We start from the raw sequence: 21,290 nt of genomic DNA on the forward strand, positions 1-21,290 counted from the left end.
GACAAGGCTTCAAGTGCAAAGATGATGGGGCAGGGCTTGCAGCGAGCCACATCAACCACAGAACGGGATCCCTCGCTGGGCACATGGCCATGCATCCCACTATCTGTTTTCCTACAGAGCACGAGCCCTCAGGGTGAGGTTTCCAGCCCTGTCTCACGTGAGAACCCATGAAAAGGCGGAGCCTTAAGTGTCTCAGTTGCTTTTCACTGCTGTGAGGAGACACCATGACCAAGGCAACTTATAGAAGAAAGTTTACTGGGGCTCACTGTCAGAGTCCACGACCACCCAGGTGGGTATGCAGGGATAGCACTGAAGCCGCAGCTGAGAGCTTCCATCTTATCTAAAAGCATGAGGCAGAGAGGAATAGCAGCCTTTTGAAACCTCAGCGCCTACCTCCAAGGACACATCTCCAACAAGGCCACATCTCCGAATCTTTCCCAAACAGTTCCACCAACTAGGGACCAAGTATTCAAACACATGAGCCTATAAAGACATTCTCATTCAAACCACCAGTCCTAGGTGCTCTCCCTGAGCTCCCTTGAGGAGCCATACTTCTAACTAGCTCTGCCTGCTACAACCTATATAAATGCAGTATCACCAGCAAGCCACCCAGAACCACAGCTGCCGGCAGGACACAGAGACTATGGCCAGCTCTGATTAACTCCACGAGCAATAACCCGTAGTTTGTCCCAGAAAGGTGTGGGCTCCACAGGAGGTCTGGTACCTGGACGCCCTCTGGCCACTGCTCATTAGGGCCATGGTTGCCTTCTAGCTGTGGGTACCTGGCCTAAGCAGCTCCAGCCCCCTCACATTGCCATGCAGCTCTGGCTGAGACTCCAGGTTGTGCACTGACTCAGACCACTGAATCAGCCCTGTGATTCACCATCGTGCCTCGTGGCCCATTCAGTCTTCCTTATGTAAGCTGTCCAGAGCCTGGTCATAGGCCATCCAGCACTACAGGGCCTCTCCGGCACCTTGGAGGAATGTCACCTGACCACCTCTTGCTGCAAGCACAGCAGGAAATAGTCACTGGCCCAGTAAGTCCCTGGTGAGGGAAATCCCCAAATCAGACACCCTACATCCCTTCTGTGTTTTCAGCAGGAAAGTGGCATCTGGTCCCCTCATCTCCCAGCCACACCTTGGTAAATGGCAGCATTGGGCAGATGGACAGACAACATAATCAGAGACGGTAGGTAGTAGATACAGAGATGATGGATGGGTAAATGACAGGAGAACAGATGGATGGATGGATGGATGGATCGATGGGTGGGTGGGTGGACAGATGACAGACAGACTATAAGCAGATAGGTGATAAAGACGGATACAGGCAGCTGGAACATACCTTTCTAAGATTGCAACAGGTGACTCCTCCCTAGCCCGAGCACTCCAAAATGGCATCAAGAGGGTGCAGCATGAGATGGGCCCAAGTATGACCAGCCAGCAAGAGGCCTGGCCCCAAGTGCTGCTCTCAAGAGCTGTGACCACAAGCAAGGTGACAAAGTACTGGGCCCCACACGTACTCTGGAAGGTGGATAATCTTGTAAAGTGACCAAGGGAAAAATCAACTATATCAGCTCTAACAACCAGACTGGTGCCCATACCTGGCCCCACCCCAGCAGTGAGAAGTTGACCGTTGAGGGCCTGCTGGAAACCTGGGCCCAGCAAGCCTCAGTTTCCCCCTTTCATGAGACCCCTGGCCAACTCTCAGAACACTTTTTGGTCTTAATTTTTAAGGCTTTAAAGTGAAGAAGGAAAGGGGGGTGCACTCCCTGCTGTTACGTGTTCCCTATCAGAACCAACTGAAGGTGGTGTTGTCTGCCTGCCTCCCATAGTCCTCTTGCCTCCCTAGAGCCCTTCCAAGAACTGCTTCTGCACTGAGATTTTACCCAGGGTCTCCTCCAAGGGCATTCCAGAACTGTGGCTGCAGGATGTTTGGGACTGGAATAGATGAAAACAGCTGGATTCCAGGCCTGAGGAGGGACCTAGCAGAGCCTGGCAGGAGAATTGTGTTGCCCAACCCTCAGCAGCCATTCCAAGACCAGGCAGGATACAGAAGCCACAGGAGCCCCAGACCTGCGGGGAGGGGAATGGTGAGCAGCCCAGTCCACCATGGCTCTGATCCCTATCTTCTTGAGGATGCTGGGGTGCTGAGTGGTTGCCATTCTACGCCTTGGGAAGCTCCACCTCTCCCCTCAAATCTCAGAGCCTCCGGGCAGCATTACCAACTGTCAGCCAAGAAGCATCACAAACCTGGGACAGCTAGGATGGGGGCACATCTGCTGTCCCCACCCATGGGGGATGAGCCATTCCAGGAAGGACAGAGCCACCTAGAAATGTACCACTGTGCCAACTTCAACTTCAGGGACTTCGCCCCAACCCTACAGAAGTCAGAGTCAAGTGAGGAAGACTGGAACTCAGCTTCTACCAACTTCTTCTGTGGGACCTGTCTATCACCCACTGAACAGAATCTAACATACTCCATGCCCCCCAAAAAATGGCTGGATTCCCCTAACATGGGCAGCAACACGTACACATTACTTTCTCTGGGTTCAGGCCATGGCCTGGAGACTTTGCCTCAGAAATCCCACAGTTGCTTACAGTAGATATTGCTCCTTCAAGCCTGTGACATCTGGGGCAGAGGCTCATAGAGGGGCCCATGAACCCTAATTCTGTGCCCAGTGATGTATCCTGGGGAGGGGGCTAAAGAATCAGAGGGATGAGGTCGGTCATTCAGGGACCCAAACCCTTCCTCCCACGCTACACTACGCCTGGCCCTCGAACACTGCCAGAATATCCCCACAGAGGCTTACTGGCTCCAGGAGAAGCAGTGAGCTCCCCCAGCCAGCAAGAGAAGCCGATTAAGAAGCCACTTAAGAGCAGAGTGCAGGCTGCTCCCTGCATGGGCAGGCAGGGTGGGGACAGGGACAGTGCCGGCCAAGGGCTATATGTTCAGTTCCTGGAAAAAGAGGAGTGAGAAAAATGACGGGCGGGCCAGCCCTCCTACCACCGCATCCTGTTTTTATGGAAAACTAATCTAATTCCTGCTGGTGAAGCCAGCAGCAGACATCCCCTGGGGGTCTCCGGGGGCCTCAAGGTCAGCCCCATAGGGTGAGGCCCCTCTGCCCAGTGGCCAGAGTGGCCACCCCCCTGCCAGCCCCACCCTGGAAGGTGGAAATCCCATCTTAGCCACGTTCTCCCCTCCCACGGAGAAGCTGGATCAATGGACCTTCCTACCAGTGAGATGCAGGCTGATTTTCATCCTCCACCCAAGCTTGGGCTAGCCTATGTCCTCTATGGCCTCGGTGAGTCTAAGGATAGGGACAGCTGTCACCTGGAGATGCTGCTCAGGACAGGTGTATTCCCAGGATCTGGGCTGTGTGTGCATGGCAGCCAGTCTCATGGTCAGAACAGCCCTGTCCAGAGTCCTGGTCCAGCTTCTGAATGACCTCTGGGCCTCGGTTTCCTCATCGGTAAAGTGGGTCAACAATCTTATCAGCTTCAAAGATTACCAGACGAGAAGCACTGTACAAACTGTGGGGTGCTGACAGCTTGCTGCTGCTTCTGCAGCCACGCCACACTTCCTTCTTCACCCCCTGGCAACTGTTTACTGGGCATGCACGGAGTGCCACCAAGTCTCTGAGCAGCCTTGGAAGCCTCAAGCCATAGAATTTTGAGCCTGACTCCTGACTCCGAGGGCCTTTGACCACAAAGAGCCTTTCTTGGCTTCCTGTGGGCCTCTAAGGGTCACTATGAAGGGTCTAGGCTAAGCTCGGGCCCTTCACAGGAAGGAAGAGATCTGAGGACAACAAAACCTGCCCTACCCCAGACCAGGCTACGGTGCTAACGCAGGAGAAACAGGTGAGCTTCCTAAAGGGCTACCCACGGCAAGAAGCCTGCAGGGTGGGAGGGGCCAGGGCAGGCCTCAGGTTTCTCTATTCCTTGGCTAAAGTGCTTACCAGGTGCTGCTCCCACTGAGGCTAATGTGGGTGGAGAGTCACGGACAGATCACTGGGGGTTCTGGGTCCCACTCGCCATTCCCAACAGCAGACTACTGTGGCTTCTAAGACCTGTTTCAACACCAGGGCTAGGGTCAAGGAAGGGGCTTTCACCTCACAGCCAGGCCTCAGCAACGGCAGTCTGACACCTCTGGCCTCCTTCCTGCTGGGCAGGAAGTAACACTCCCACTAACCCTGATGGCTGAATATCTACGGTCACTTTCCCTTTCAAAGATGCACGGTTTGGTCCTCACAGTCTAGTGTAGATAGAACCTGCTAAGCCCAGAGGGAGCTTATGGTGCAGACAACCATGAGACACCCAGCGCTCAGCTCACATTGTGTATCTCAGCGCCTCTGCAGCCGATGCCAGCTATACCCCACTCCCTGTGGCCACACCTATGGACAGAAGACCTTGCTCGGCCTCCCAGGGCCATGACCTGCACAGCAGGGCTGAGGACAGCAGCTACTATGACAATCTAAGGACACCACAGATGGAGTCTAGAACAAGACCTGCCCAGACATTCGGCCAGAGGACCTCACAGTGGATGAAGCCATGTAGGGCACCATGGCCTTGCTCCTGAGTTCTAGCTCAGTCCCTGAGCTGTGGGCTGGCATCAAGGAAGTCATCAGACTCGGTAGCAAGTTCCCTTAGCTTCTGAGGAATCTCACTGGCTCAAGCCCATCTTTAAAGATGGAGGATTCGAAGTATAGAGGAGCTGTTTAACTTGCCTATGAAGGCACCAGCAGCAGACGTCCAATACCCCTGTCTCCAAGTGTAGACACCCAGATGACCTCCTCACCTGGCCAGCCATCAGAATGCCCCCAAGGTACACACTGCCAGCAGGCAATGGTATAAGCTCAAGAAGCACAGCTAACTACAGCATATGCAACCTGGCCTGTGCACCAGCCCTGCCTCTTCACACGTGTAAGCTGCAGGGCTGTCCCAGAGAGGTATGGGGTCAAGCAGGGCAGCTGATAATCTCACATCTGGTGATTTACAAAGACTGGCTGCAGGAGGGAGGCTCCACCAGAATAGTTACAGTGCTAGGGCCCTGCTCCAGGTGCTGCTGGCCAGGCACTCGGCGCCACGGGTTCTGGAAGGGGCATCCCATATGACAGGCAATGCAGCACTGTTTTTGTTTGTCGTTGGTTTGGAGCTAGGGTCTCACTATATTGTTCTGACTAGGCTGGAACTTGCTAGGTAGACTAGATTGGCCTGGAACTCACAGAGAGCCATCCACCTGCCTTTGCCTCCTGAATGCTGGGATTAAAGGCATGCACCACCGCACTCAAACTCACAATATCTTTTGTCGTTTTTTGAGACAGGGTCTCATACTGTAGCCCAGGCTAACCTGGAATTAGATAGTCCAGGCTGGCTTTAAACTATCAGCAATCTGCCTCATCCTCCTGAGTGTTGAAATTATAGATGTGAGTTGCTATGCTCAGATGACCAGCCATTCTAGCCCTGTATATGAATTTAAAAATTATAAAGATTATGCTAATTTTTTTAGAAGATGAAGGATTCAAAATTCAGAGAAGCTGTGTAAATTGGCTAAAGGCACCTAGCAGCACAGCCAAGAATCAGACTGTCTGAGGACAAAGGGAGAGATTCAACAGGAAGCCAAGCCTGGGAGCTGTCCTCAGCCTGCCACCTACCTTGCAGGAGAGAGATTATACAGCACTATCCCTGCCACCCAGGGTTCTGCAGAGCCCCGGGGCTCTTGTGGCTAGCCCCCAGCTGGAGCTAATGTAACTCAGAACACAGTTCAGTGAGGACGTGACTCTTGGGTCACAAATAACCAAAGATTTGGGGACCGTAGGGGAATGGGTAGTCTTTGCTTTTACAATCACATCACCAGGCCCTGACCACAGGCAGGTGGGCTGTAAGATCTAGCACATCTCAGATGGTACCTGAGCCTGAGTCTGGTAAAGGATGAAGGCTCTGACTTCTGTCCCATAAGATGGTTGGAGACACCTGCCTCGTCACCATTTCCTGAGACACCTCCCCCCCCCCCCCCCCGCAATTCCCACCTAGGTCTATCCCCTTCCCAAAGGCAAAACTACAAGCTGGTGAGCTCACTTAGCAGGGCCAGTCTTCCTCCAGTGAGGGGAAAGGGCCACTGTGTCTCAGCACTCCCGACCTCACTTGGGGCCCAGCGCACCTGCACCTCCTTGCTGGCCTCCCTGGAATGGCCTGTCATCTCTGGAATGTAACTCAGCCTGCTGGTCCAGAAGCTCCGGGGAGCACTGACTATAGTTCCTCCCACAGCCCCAAGGTCAAGGTGTCTCAGTCACCTGGGTCTCTAGTAGACAGTTTTACCTTTGGCTTCAAGCCCTGTCCTTTATACAGCCGAGGTAGAGATGGAGGTTGTAGGAGAGGTGCAGAGACCTGAATGGAGGTGGTGGGAGAAGTTTGCCTACGCAGTATGAGATAAGGGTAGAGGTGGGAGGGGAAAGAGAAGCCTGCCTTGAAAGTCAGGGGGCTAAGTCTTTAGTGGTAGAAGACTCCCTCCGTGCTGTGTGGTCCTGCAGAAACCCGGCCTCACTCAGGAGTGCACAATGAAGGTGATGGTTGGTGCTTCCCCAGGCTGAGGGAAAGCATCCCAGAAGCTAGGGGATGACCACTGACCTTCAGTGTATCAGCAAAGGAGACACCTGCTGTCCACCCAGGCTGGGAGAAAGAGGCTCCGGCGGGTGTAGCCCGGGGACATCCCACCCACAGCACCCCTGACCACCACACAGAGCTGCCCCTACCACACTTCACTTATCTACTTCCTAGGCTCGTTTTCACTGTAGGAACTGGAAACTGAGGCAGGAGGCCCTTACAGAGATCACAGCTCAAAGTGCTCAGAGGCCGCTCAAGGGAAGCTGCCTGAGGGTCCAGGTTCCACCAAGCCTCTCCCAGGCAGCACCACACCTTTGTTCAACAACTTTCTTAGGTCCCTCTTCCCACAATGCTGTGAGTCTCTCCCCCCACACTCCTGATCCTTAGCGATTAGGGCCTGCCTGGCTGTCCTCCCCCCATGCACTGGGAAGGTCTGCACCCATTGATAAGGTCTGTGTGATGGTTAGTTTTAACTGTCAACCGGACAGAAGCTAGAATCAATCGATCACATAAGAAGAAAGTCTTAGGAGTTGTCTAGGTCTGGTTATCCTGTGGGTTTGTCTGTGGGCATTGTCTTGATTGTTAATTGGTGTGAGAAAGACCCAGTACACTGCGGAGAGCACTATTTCCTAGGCAGAGGGTCCTGAACTCTGTAAGAGTAGAGAAATCAAGCTGAGCATAAGCATGTGACCATATGCACATTCATTTTCTCTGCTCTTGACTGTGGCCAGCTGCCTGAAGCTCCTACAGCTACAGCTTCCCTGAAGTGACTAGCTATAACACGAAGCATGAATCCTTTCTTCCCTAAACTGCCTTTTTGTCCAGATACTTGATCACAGCAACAGAAATGAAATTAGGACCCCTTGGAACGTAGTCGCCATGGGACCATGTCACCAGGCAAGCCTGGACAGGTGTGACCTCTGCAACCTGGAGGAACATCCACCTTGTCACCTCTCCCCTGGCCTCTGCTGACATTCCCTTCACACCTACAGGATGGCAACTCCCAGCCTTCCTTGACCCCACTAAGCCAACACGGACAGGAAAACACAGAGGTATGGCGTCAGGCACAGGCAGGAATGCCCAGTGGGGCTGTAGATATGCGAGGCCCAGCCACTGTCCCCAGGTCCAAGCTTCAGGCAATATGTCCAGTCACCTTCACATAGTGGAGCAGAAACAGGGCCAGCCAAGGGCCATGCTGGATTCGGGGAGGCAGAAAAGGAGGCAAGAGGTTGCACTCAGACCCCACAAAGCATGCTGTCCCAGATAAGGACAAGGGCTGAGGACTGAGGGTTAACTCAGCTAGTTAGCACACAGACTATGGGGACTGCTTGGGTTCCCTAGAGGATCCACAAGACACGGGTCATCTGAGTGTCTGGATGCACAGGACAAAGCCCACACCTACACTCCATGAGCCCCTGGTACTGCATCTGCCAAGCACAGAAACTACCCTGTCCTTCAGACTGACTGATGCCTAAGGGATCTAAGTGGGCACAGTGCAAAGCAGGAAAGATGGGCAGTGTACAAAGATAGCCACTGTAGTCCCTGGGAACAAGGACAAGAGGAGAGAGGACACTAAAATAGAAGGCCCCGGGTCTAGGAGACCAAGGAGGCCATCTTGCAAGGATGGAACAAGGACCCTCGACAGGTCTATGAGTTTCAAAACAGGGGTGAGAACAGGGAGGGAAGGAGCAGCCATTCTGATAGCAGGACAAGGCCCCCAGGGAATGAAGGCCAAGCCAGCGGAACAGGGTGGGGAGAGGTGGTGAGGATGAGGGGTAGTGGTGGTACAACAGAACATTCCATAAGGCCTCTAGGCAGGTGGTAAGCAGGACAAGGTCCAGCCACACAGCAAGGCAGGGAGAGCCACATGGCTAAGGAGTGAAAACATTCTTGTGGACAAGTGACCGTCTACACAGAGCAGGCAGTAGTCCCACTGTTGAACTGGATTCCATCTGGATTAGAAGGGCCTGCCCCTAAAATGACACCATGAAGACTGGAATAAGCATGCCACATAGGCACAAAAACACTCATACACAGTTGATGGAGGGCTGAAATGTCAAATAACATAACAAACTCCAAGGACCAAAAACAGAGGAAGCCAGATGTGACGCACACACCGTCCCTCCACCATACACAAGAGTTTGAGGTTAACCTGAGCTACTTAGTGTAGCTCCTGTTAGCTCCTGTTACACTGTCTCACAAACAAATAGAGCTAAGCATACAGCTCAGTTGGTCATCTGTTTACAACCTCCAAAGCATGCATGTAACCCTGGGATTGATCCCAGTAATGTACAAACCAAGCACAGTGGCACACACATGTAATCCCAGCCCTCAAGAGCATGGTCGGGAGTTCCAGAACATCCTAGGCTACACAGAAGGCTTGAGGCCAGCCTGAGTTGTATGAAACCTCATCTGAAATATTAAAAATAAGGCTGTGGAGATGAGCTAGTTCAGTAAAGTGGTTGTGCTGTAAGCATGAAGACCTGAGTTCAATCTCAAGAACCCACACTTTTAAAAAGCTGGGTGTCCTGGTGTGGCAGCACACGCCTTTAGTCCCAGTATCAAGAGGCAGAAGCAGACAGAGCTCTGTGAATTTGAGGCTACCCTAATCTATACAGCAATTCCAGCTGAGCCAGGGCTATAGAGTGAGGGCCTATCTAAAAAAGTTGAAACCTGAGTACAGTCATGCACACGGTGCCAGGGAGACAGTGACGGGCAGCTTCTCGGAGCCTGCTGGTCAGCAGCCCTAGTCAGTCCTAGTCTAAACCGGAAAGTTACAGGCTGCTGAGAAATCCTTCAAAAATAAGGTGGCCGGCTCCTGAGGACAAACACTTGGGTTGACCTCTGGTCTCCTTGTAAACACACACACACGCATAAGCACACACACACACACACACACACACACACACACACACATAAACACCAGAACAAAAATGGAAGAAAGAGAAACCAAAACAGATTCCTGGGTTTTTATTGTTGTTGTTTTGCTTTAATGGCTGAAAGACATAAACACTTCACGATGAAGTCAGACAGTGTTGCATACCAGGCACAAGTGAGAACTCAGCAGGCATCACAGAAAACAAACTGAAGCCACAGGAGTCCCCTCTTCACTACCGTGCACATGGGCTGTGGGGCTCCAATTCCTCAGACATGTGGGCAGGACCTAGAGGCTAGAGGCTGCCTGAGTTTACATTCATACCTTCTTCTCCAGCAAGGAAGGGTGGACATGTGCACCTGAGAAAGACAAAGTCCTCTCCCCACAGACACTTCATGACATAAACAGAACAGTGCTATTGCATCTGTGGAGAGTGGGATAGGATTTGGCCATCTTGGGCTACATGGTGAGACCTTGTCTAAAAACCACAAAAAGGAGCAGTAGTTGGAATGAATCTCACACACCTGAGCAAGATGACAGCGATGCACGTGAGCTGCAGGGCAGCACGGGGTTCCCTTCACTTGTTTTGGAATGATTGTTTGGAAATCTCCAGCTGTTGAGCATCACTACAGAGTTGTGGGTTCTATCAGATGCTGGTAACACTTCAGTGGAGAACACTCGGGGTACTCAGTGTTCAGGTGCACCAGAAACTGGGAGTGGCAGTGGGACCCCAAACCCCTAAGACAGCCTGCGCCAGAGCAGGCCTTACAGATGGCATCTGTCAAGTGAATGCCAAGGGCAGTGAGTGACCAGATGTCTATGGGAGAGGGCAGGTGAGCAGCTACCGGGGGAGGAGGAGCAGAGTAACGCAGCCTTGGATGAGAGCAAGATGTGTGGAAAGACATCCTTGGGGACCCACCCAGGACGGCAGATCCAGGGAAACTGCCGACAGGACACACTGGAGCGGCTAGGGCTGGAGGACAGGGCCGTTGGAGCAGAACGTTGGCTCTCGATAAGGACCATGTATCCTGAACCATGCTACACACTTTACCATATTCTCCTTAGAAATCAGGCTACCTGGGCTGGGGAGATGGCTCAGTGGGTAAAAGTGCTTGTCAGCCATGCCTGACAACCTGAGTTCATATCCCTGGAATCCATGTAAACTGCGGCGTGTGTCTGTAATTTCAGCACTCTATGGTGAGGAGAGAGAGACAGAGACAGGAGGATCCTCCAGAAGCTCATAAACCAGCCAGCCTGCAGTATACATACAGTGGCAAACAAGACAGCCCTTGCTTCTAACAAGGTAGAAGGTGCAGACCAACATCTGAGGTTGTCCTCTGAACACACACAACCTTAAACAAGAATATGTACACACAAGCACATTCATACACACACACACACACACACACCACACACACACACACACACACACACACACACAGAGCAAGGATTTGCCCACTCCTACCCTGTGACACCTGCTGCCATGGCTTGGGTAAGTTGGTGAGACTGGGAAGCCAAAGGCCCCAGGCTCTCATAGTAGGCAACACTGCTCCAGGGATTACTTGGAGGAAAGGACACTGGCGTGCCATGGGCCTCAGTCGCCACAGGCAAGGGAGGACCACTGGATCCCCATGGAGCTAGAGGAAATTGTGCAGAAATGCACCCGAGAGTCTGGCCACCCGAGGTAGCTAGACTACGTCAGAGGTGAGGAAAACAGTCCCGGCCCCACTCACAGACAGAGAAGATAGGGCCAGGCACTGGGCCACAGCCCACAAGGCTGTTGTAAGCCGGGATGTGACCATCTCACTGTAGGTGATGTGGGAGTGGGCGGCTGACCAGGACTGGAAGTACTCAGCTGTTCTCAGAGTGATTTCACCTGCACACAGAGTGATCCTGAGCAACTGGGATAACCAGTCAGCCTGTTCCTTCCCAAACAGGACAAGAAAAGCCCTCCCTGGGACAGAGATCACAACAAAAGTTTAGCACAGGGCATACAGGAGTCACGTGGGCCACTACTGTCACTGGCCCTCAGACATGCTAGTGAGGAAAATTGCTGTCAAACTAGTGAATAGTCTCACTTCCCTTTAAAAGGTTTTACTTTTTTTTTTTTTTTTAAATTTGTATGTATTGGGGGCAGGGGAGAAGGCACAGGTACAGGAGCCTCTAGAGTCCTAAAGAGGATGTCTGACTCTCTGGAGCTAGAGATCTAGATTCCTGTGTGCAGTCCAGTGTGCATACTGGGAGCCGAACTTCCCTCTGCAGGCACAGTACACACTCTCTCAGCTGCTGAGCCATCTCTCCAGCCCCTCACTTCCCTCTCGAAACTCCCTGTCATGCTATCAGGAGGATGCTGTTAAACAGCCTCTTAACCATAAACAGAAATCAAGTAAATGAGAGAGAGAGAAGGGCCAGGAGCATGCTGGAGCCATAGCACAGAGGCATGCTGGGAGCTGGAGGGCAAGGTGTCAGCAGACAGGTCTTGGGGGTTCCCAGAGGTGAATATTGCCAGGCAGTGGTGGTGCACACCTTTAATCCCAGGACTCGGGAGTCAGAGGCAGGTGGATCTCTGTGAGTTTGAGGTCAGCCTGGTCTACAAGAGGTAGTTCCAGGACAGGCTCCAAAGCTACAGAGAAACCTTGTCTTGAAAAATCAAAAATTAATTAATTAAAAAAAAAAAGAGGTGACTATCAAACCCTATGCTTGCAGCCTCCCAGGCTCACCTCAGACCATTTGTCCAGAACCCACACCTCATCCTCAAATCCCCAACAAACACAGGCCTTCAGTGCAGACCCCGGGACTTCCTTCCTTAGCAGTTTAATTCTCCTGCTGCAGAGTCTTTGGATGATGGCCAAGGTTTGGAGGATGGAGGTGGCTGCTCGATACCAGAGGGAAACCAAGCAGCAGGGAGGAGGCCTAACTCACACCCTCTTAAAGGCCTTCACCAGGCTGAGCAGGAACACTCCGTGGAAGGTTCAAGGCCTGGATGGGAGGTGTGATGCTCAGAATGAGATTGGTACCCACAGGCTCATGTATTTAAAGATTTGGTTCCCAGTTGGTGGACTGTTTAGGAAGGATTAGGAGGTGTGGCCTTACTGGAAGAAGTGTGTCACTAACAGTGAGCTCTGATGTCTCAAAAGTCCACACCGGGCCCAGTCTCTCTGCCTCCTACTTGGTGGATCAGTACTAAGCTCTCAGTTACTGCTCCAGTACCAAGCCTGCCTGACACCATGCTTCCCACCGTGACCATCTAACCTCCTGAATCTGTAAGCAAGCCCCTGCTTAAATGTTTTCTTTTATAAGTTCCCTCGGTCATAGTGTCTCTTCCTAGCAACAGAACAGTAACTAAGATGGGGGCCACCCCAGCTTCACGTTCCTCAGAGCCCAGCAGCTGCTCCCTGAGCCCATTTTAGGCTCCCATTCAATAGCAAAGGAAACCACAGGAGGCTGAGGTGGCCACCATCCCTCAGCAGCCTGAACCCAGAGAAGAAATGGCCTCGGCTATATATACTTACAGAGAAAAATAGCGTCCACATTGCAGCCTGGTAAACAGCCGTGGCTCACCCTGCCAGCCTCTTAGAGGAAACCAAAAATACCCCCTATAATTATGCTATTAAAACATACCAGAAAAATGGGCCCACCCTACTCAGCAAGGGTTCCTGGGATGGCTACAGGGAGTCAGAAGGCTGCACATATTGGCTAAGATATCTGATATCACCCAGGAGGCTGGCCTGGCTGGACAGCTGCCCTTGTCCTCTACAAGAGGATGCTTGCTTCCCCATGGCCAGTTAGTTCCCCAAGGGATCAGTGTGAGTGGCTACCCGGACATATGTGACCTCCATGCATAAATGTGGCAAGACTCAGCATCCAGCCCAGAGAAACGCATGGAAGGGCAGAGGTGCCCTTGACACCGGAAACCTAGAAGCAACTGAAGGGAAGGACATCAGGGGGAACCCCAAAATAACAGTGGATGTTCCACCTACAAAGGACAAGATGAGGTGACAAGACAGTAGCAGGAGGCCACATGCAGCAGATGCCACTCACGCTGAGACACGGAAGAGCTAGGGCAGGACCAAGCTCTCCTGGGAATAAGGATGGGGGCTGGAAATTAAAAGAGCCAGGCTGTGGAGGAGGCACACACCTTTAATCCCAGCACTTGAGAGGCAGAGGCAAGTGGATCAAGACCAGCCTGGTCTAGAGAGTGAGTTCCAGGACAGACAGGCAGGGCTACACAGAGAAACTCTGTCTCGAAAAAGCAATAATAAATAAACAAACAAATAAATAAATAAATAAAAGAGTTATAGTGGAAATTATTCTCAGTTGATCTGAGCTTTCAACTTCCCTACACCCCATCACAGTGCAAAAATATTAGATGGAAAATTCTGGAAGTATGCATTTCATTCAGACTGGAGAGGGAGGGGGAAAGGAGTTGGGGGGTGAGAGGAGTGGAGGGAGGGAATTGGGAGGTGGGGAGGAGGCGGAAATTTTTTCAATAATAATAGTAAAAAAAGAATTATGAATTAAAAAATATTTTATCCATTTGTGTGTACACATGGGGAGCACACATGTACTATAGTATGTGAGTAACTCAGAGGACAACTTCTGAGAGTCTTTATCCACTGAGTCCTCTTGTCAACACTTAAATAATTTTTTTTTTTTTTTTGAGACACTGTTTCACTATGAAGTACTGGCTGGCCTGGAACTATGCTATGTAGAACCAGGCTGGCTTTGAACTCACAGAGATCTGTCTGTCTCTGCCTCCCTAATGCTGGGATTGAAGGCTCATGCCACCATGCCTGTCTTAAACAACTGTTCATGCCATATATGGTGGTAACTATTTAATCTTATCATTAGCTATCGAGGTTAACCTCTGTGCCTAATATGTAAATTAAACCTTATCGCAGGTGCGTGTACAGAGTGACGGACGATGTAAAGAGTTTGGTTGGTACAATGGTAGGCTCCAAACATCTATAATAGGTATTTGCTTAAGGGAACAGTTTCTTTACTTTACTATAAGAGGTCCACCAGGGTTTTTTGTTGTTGTTGTTGTTTGCTTTCCCTGGTGCTGGGGATGGAACCCAGGATCTCACACATCCAGGACCTCACTCTATAACTGGACTATTCCACTAGCCCTTCCTTTTGCTTTTTACTTTGAAACAGGGTCTGGTAAGTGATCCCTAGAGGCCTTGAACCTGTGATCCTCCTGTCTCAGCCTCCAGGGTAGTTGGATTATAGACCTTGGTCACCAAGACAGGCTCCACCAAGAGTCTTAGAGCATGCAGATAAAGGAATAGCTATAATTGAAAACTTGGCTGGGGGCATCCTCAGGCTCCACCCAGCCTACCCTCCCTCCCTGGTTCTTGACCTTTGGAGTCCTCTCTGCAAAGAGGGGACAGGCACAGGGAGGGATTCCCCGGCCCTACTCAGTCCCAGTAGCACTGACTATAGCAGCTTACCAGGCCCTAACCGGTCTCCTTCTAAGGAAACATAGGGCCTTGGAATGCTAGTGACCTCATCCTCTAGCCTGGCTACCTATTGTCTCCCTCCAGACTAGCTAACCCCGATCCTATACCCTCTTCCTCCTGCAACTCATGGCTTCCTCCTGGGTTTCCTCTGCCCACCCAAGCTAGCTTGGCCTTCAGAGCCCAGCACCAGGCCGCTAGGTCAGGCCACGCATACTGCTCTGTCCGGACAGAGTAGGGAGCAGACCACTTTGGAAGGCATGTCTGGAGTGTCCCACCTAGAGGGATTGTTGGGGAGACCGGTTTGGGAGTCCTTTGGGATGGCACTACTTGGGGGAGCCCTGTTTTGGATGCCATTCCTGGGAAAAACCATCACAGAGCCCCTCTGAAGGGAGCTAAGCCTGCTTGTTACTGCTGCATTTGAGCCCTCTCTCCAACTATGTACAGCCCCAGGGGCTCAGAGTGTCCTCGGGCCTGGTCAGGAAGAAGTGAGCACTCTAACCTCCACTGCATCCATGAGTGCCGGCCCCACCACCACCCCATGCCCTGGCACCACTGGTCTGGAATCAGAGCTTGCCTCTTGGTTGTTACCCAGTGCTTTTTCCCATGAGACCTAGATGAGAGAATGCATGAATGAACTCAGAGGGTTCAGGATAGTGTGCAGCTTGGTGTCCCATGCAGGGTGCAGGACTACAGACCCTCTCGGGGACAGGTCCTATGCATGGAAAGTGGGGACACCAGTGCCTACTTTCCCTAAGAAGTAGCATCTGCGCTGAAGGGAACCCGGTAGTGGGAGGCCCCATTCTACTCAGTTCCCGGGAGACCTGACCTAGCTAGCTACTGCCGGCAGAAGCCTGGCCCTGCTCAGCGCACACGGGAAAGCACGCAGGGGCTCCTAGCCACTAAGACCGAGGAGGAAGCGCCGGACGAAGGACTGGCCTCTGTCCAAAGACAGTTGACCCATCCACCTCCCCAGCCTGGGTGTGAGAGTCAGAACCCAAGGACCAGAGAGCAGAGTTTGGAAGTGATCTGAAAGCTTTTATAGCTCCATTTACAGGGGAGGAGATGAAGCCTAGAAAGAGGTTAAAGGGCAGGCAAGTTCAGAGCGAGATGAAGGGCCGGGCTGCAATCTGCTGCCTTCCACAGCTCTTCCACCCACGGCACATGCTCCAGGAGACTTCTTTCGTCCTCCCGGGGGCCTTAAACAGGCACCTGCCAGCTAGAAGGCAAAGGACGCTTCACTTCAGGGTTGTCCCTTTCCCATCCATGTGATCCTGGGCCGGTGAGGCGATTCCTTTCACCCGTCCTAATCCTAAGCAGCTGCTTTCTGACACGGAGTCCCAGAGCCAACAGTGCGACAGAAGGCAGGTGTGAACGCTGAGCTTTAGTAACCAGAGCAAATGTATATTAAGAAGTAAACATCTAATTAGACATTTCTAAAATCGGTAACAGAACTGAAAGGAGATCTCACACCCAGGGGAGTCAAAGGCCCTGCCATCCCCAACTCTGACGGTGGTAAGAAAGCAAACTTAGAGCAGTCAGAACACGCGGGCAGAGACACCGCCCAGGAAACAGCCTGGGGCCAGGATCCGAAGCTAGCACTTCTGCCCACCCCAGCAAGGTCACTTCCTCTGCAGGACCCTCCCCCCCTCTGACTGCCAGTGACCACCTGCAAAAAGAAAACAGTATGACATATCTTCCCTCAGTTCTCAGCCGGTCCCCAGCTCCTCCCCTAAACATGCTGGGACCTAGTGGGTTCCCGGCCTGCTTACTCATTCCCTCCCAGACCCAGCGTGGAGGGAGCACCCACCTCTCCGCCAGGCCTAGGCACCTAGGCTCAGCAGGGAGTCCCCCATAGTGCTGCAGGGGGAAGTAGGACCTCACCCAGGCTGTGGCTACCAACACTACTGCACCAGTGGCAGGGAAGGCTCGGTTCTCTGCCATCTTACTGCCCTCTCTGGCCCTGAGCTTCAGCAGTAGATCTGACCACTGAGTGAGGGCTGTCCAGTTCCTGAGTGTGTCAGTGTGTGTATGTGTGTGTGCATGTGGTGTGTGTATGTGTATGAGATGAGCAAGCCAGATACATTCCCACAGGGGACAGTAGATGGTGACAATGAAGACACTGAGAAGACATAGCCCTACTGTAAACAGTGATTCTTCTCAGAGACAATCAGTCAAACGCAGGTGCCACTCTGTCATGGATGTGACAATGCCCCCCATGCTATGGCGGGTGACATGTGTTGGACCCTGAGAGCAGAGACCATGCTGCTTGAGCACACAGGTCTTCTCACTGTCACCCTCAATGAGCTGTCTTACTCCTTGGTTCTTGTTGGTATTTAAGTTTCTGGTTCCCCTGTGAGTCCAAGAGCCAGACCTGGTCCTATCTCTCCCAAGCACCAAACATCTCTCCTGGACATCTCTGGAAGCTTCCATCCCTGGGTCCCGATCCTGGGTCTCTAGGTCATCAGGAAAGTCTGCCCGAGCCGGTCACTATTCCCTTGAGGCTGGGGCATCAGCTTGCCTGGCTTTTCAGGTTGCCATCCTGGTAGGCGAGTTGACAAGGGGGTTGAACAAGCCAGGGTGACTCACACCTTCACTAAGACCTGAGCCAGCACCCAGCTTAAAGGATGACTGACCTGAGAAGCCTTATTTCCAAAACACAGGACTCAAACTGGTCAGAGGGTAGAGGGTGAGGTAGCCCACACAAGAAATGGAGTCCCACCTCCAGCAAGAGACGCTCAGAGATGGCTACACCCCATAGCCATGAACAGAATGCCAGCATCTCCTATGGCATCGTGAGGTGCTCTTGGCTGACTCTGTGTCCCCCGCTTACTGTTGATGGCCAAGCCCACACCCAGGGCTCAGAGTCAGGGGAGGTGTGGCCTGTGCTTGGGTATGTGCTCATGAATGAACTTTATTGGGGGGACAGTTTGGGCCTAAGGAAAAATGAGAGGATTAGTCATCAATATGCTTTTGAAAGCTCCCCAGGTGACTAACACACCGCCTGGGTGGGAACCCCCTGAGCTGGCAAAGCCTCGTTCACATCCTAACCAGACTCAGACTGGAAGCTTCTCTTGCCACCCACACACTGCAGCAGAAAAGCTAGGGGACCTCAGAGCCTTGACTGATCTTCAGGGGTCACTAGGTGCAGGCTGGACCAGAGTTCACGGCCGATTTCATTCTGCCCACGAGCTAAGAATGGTTTGTGCATTTTTTTAATGACTGGAAAAAAAATATCAGAGTATTTCGTGATGTGAAAACATTCACCATCTGGTCTATCAGAGAAAACCCTGCCAACTTTGTTTAAGAAGGCCCCTGTCTGTGGGAGAGGACTTCTTTGAAGAAGACAAAGCCTTTCTTCCCACACAAGACCACCTATTCCCTGCCCTGCTTTTCTTGTCCCCAAGCACTGACAGACAGTTAAGAAGCCTCAGGTGTCCTGAGAGACAGCTCCTGTTGCGGCTATCCCTTTAGGAAGGGTACCTGACTTCTACACTACCATAATCCACTCAGCTTATTTTTACAGTTGACGTGTCTACAGGCCAGTGAGGAAAACAAGCCATCAATGTGGGCCCTGGACCTTGGCTCTCCCAAGTCCAGGCTGAGCTGAGGACAGTGTCCCCTGGCCCCTCCTTTCCAAGCTCAATGGTTTTCATTGATTCCTGCCTTGAAAAATTCCCCTCAGTCTCACCACAGTTTGGTGCTACAAATCAAAACTCAGCCTGTCTGGAAGGCCCTGTAGGGTTTGCCCGGGATGCCTGACACCCCAGGAGCCTATTCCTAAGAAATCTACCTAAAACAGGGTGAGCAAGCAGTGTCCCTGGAGGAACTGGAGGGACCAAACACAATCCCCCACCTCTGACAGATGGATTTCACATAGGCAGACAAACTTACACAACGCAAACCGCTCCATCTCTCTGCGGGCTAACTTAATCTGAGCGTGGAGAAGGTCCCATGTGGAGGGGAGCTGGCTGCTCCAGAAGGTATAAGGGGGGTGAAGAGTTGGGCACGGTGCCCTGGGTGAGGCTGGGAGAGCGCAGAGGAACCCAGCACTTATGACACGGAAGGAGAGGAGCTTCTGGCCAGCAACGGACACATACCACGGTTGGGATCTCCACTTCTGACACCAGGCCAGAGACTTCTGGGGCGCCCTGTGCCCCAGTCCCACTGGAAGGTAACCAAGTAGGGTATGAGGAAGACAGGTTTTTCCAAGGCATGGGGTAGACAGCCTCGGAACTGGGACTAAGAACACCAGGGACTGCGCCTAGGGCTGGAACATTATTACTTCTAGTAAGAAAAGTCTAACTTGAAAAGCTCCAGGCAGAACACTGCCTTCTCCCAGATTGGTCAGGAAGTCGTGATGCAAGTTTGACTTTTTTTTTCTTTCTTTCTTCTTTAGAAAGAAAGAAAGAAAGAAAGAAAGAAAGAAAGAAAGAAAGAAAGAAAGAAAGAAAGAAAGAAAGAGAATAGAAACTCGCTCTTCCCTCCCTTCTCAGACGCTAATAACCCGTCGCCCGGGCCTCTCCTCCGAACACGCGCGGAAACGCCCAACGCTATCTGGGGCGCTCGGGAACCCGCGCCTCGCCGCTGCCTGCCGCAATTCCACCCGGTGCCCGACCCGGGCCCGCCGAGGTCGCCTGCGCGCTCACGCCTCAGGAATGCGGGCGCCCTGGGCGGCGAGTCCCGGGGAATAAACTCGCATAGCTATGCTCGCCCGCACGCACCCTCGCGGGGCCGGGCGACGCAGCACAGGGGGACCCGGACGCAGCCTTCCGGCCCGCGTCCTCCAACTCACCCGCCAGGAGCGTGCAGGGCAGCAACAGCCAGTAGAGCCCGGCGCCCAGCACGTGCGGCTCCATGCCCCGAGGCCCGGGGACCGCCCGGGGTCGCGCCGCCGTGGCTAAAGGGAGGTACGGGGGCCGAAGGAACCACGCGCCATGGCACTCAGGGCGGGTCTCCACACGTGTGGCGCGCCGCTTGCTAGGATCTCCCGTGGGCCTCGTCCTCTGACCAGGACCCGGGCCGGCCGCGCCCTCTGGTCCCGACGGCCGGAGCCCGCGCGCGCTGAGGTGTCAGCCCGCCCGGGGCGGAACTCAGGGCGGCTCTCTCACAGGCCGAGCTGGGCCGGACGGCGACTCGGCGGCTCTTTCTCTGCGCCCGCCTGCGGGCCTTTATAAGCTCGGCCCCCGCCCTCCCCGGAGTGCCCGCCTCCGCGCTTCCCTCGACGGCCTGGCGCGCCCAGGCACCCCTCGCTGCCCAGCGCAGTTGGCGCGCTCGCCGGTCCTGCGGGCCTGACTGGTGCCGGTGAGCCGGAGACCCCGGTCCGCACGCCGCAGAAGACCCTGCTGCCTGCAACCCGGTGCGGTCACTTGCACAGTGCCGGTGGGGCGCTTCTCCCCGGGGGACCGGAGCCTGGGACCCTGGGTCGGGACGATACAAAAAGACTCCCAAGGACCTGACTCCCTTGACCCTCGGTAGCACCCACCGCAACTGCGCCCCTCGTGGCTGGAGTAACTTTCCCCTTTGCTCCCCAAGTCGCGAGAGCGCAGCGCCCCCTGGGGGTTGTCGGTGTTCTCCACAGTGTCCACGTTGGCCAGGACTTGGTGGTTGGGGTGCAGACACTGTACTGCAGTGGCACCGGACAGTTGCCTCCCGCTGTGGTCTGGATTGGGGCTTTGGGACTGCTTCCAGTCATAGCTGTCCCCACTGTGTGGTTTGTTCTTAATCAGTGTGCTATAGACGGTAGCAAATGATGACGAGCACCTGCTGTCCCGTTGGTGCCCAGACTGGGTCTGAGTCCTGCACGTGCTGGGTACCTCACCCAAGCCATCTTAGTTTGGCTCAGTCTTCCGTATTCAGGTGGACGGGAAGGAAGAAAAGGAAAAGGGCCCATGACTGTTCAGCTGCACCAAGTCCAGCATGCCCAGACTCAGCTGTGCTGGGAAATGAGTTAGCGGACAGAGGCTTAAGGACCAGGAGAGGTGGTGTGACCGCTATTGAGCCTCAGGTCACCAGCAGGCTAAAGTCAGTCAATCACAACTTCAGAATCTTCAGTTCTACAAAACCACCAGAAATGCAGGCTTTCCCTGGACAGCTAGTATTTAAACATTTCCTAACGCTGTCCCCAAGACTCACCTCTAGCCTGGCTCTGAAGGGGTGCTGCCGAGACATGGGGAAGGTTCTGAAATCCATTCAGAGTGTCTTCTAGAGTAGTGATTCTCAACCTAGGGGTCACGACCCCTCTAGGAGTCGAAGGACCTTTTCACGGGGATTGCATATCATGCATATCTGATGTTTACATTACGATTCATGACAGAAGCAAAATTACAGTTATAAAGTAGCAACAAAATAATTTT

The 21,290-nt window shown here is 53.0% G+C and overlaps 1 protein-coding gene across 3 annotated transcripts in view; it reads right to left on the reverse strand.

Moving 5' to 3' along the window:
• Piezo1 (piezo type mechanosensitive ion channel component 1 (Er blood group)) overlaps positions 1 to 20,064 on the reverse strand; it is a 72,027-nt gene extending 51,963 nt beyond the window's left edge. For all 3 annotated transcript variants that reach the window (XM_050165143.1, XM_050165144.1, XM_050165142.1), the window contains exon 1: positions 19,730 to 20,064. In XM_050165143.1, the coding sequence (XP_050021100.1) occupies positions 19,730 to 19,793 (64 nt within the window). In that variant the 5' untranslated portion in view covers positions 19,794 to 20,064. The remainder of the gene's footprint in view (positions 1 to 19,729) is intronic.
• Positions 20,065 to 21,290: the final 1,226 nt, after the last annotated feature.

This window comes from Alexandromys fortis, unplaced genomic scaffold (genome assembly GCF_014885135.2).
Source record: "Alexandromys fortis isolate MF-2015 unplaced genomic scaffold, M_Fortis_MF-2015_v1.1 scaffold_165, whole genome shotgun sequence".
Taxonomy (NCBI): domain Eukaryota; kingdom Metazoa; phylum Chordata; class Mammalia; order Rodentia; family Cricetidae; genus Alexandromys; species Alexandromys fortis.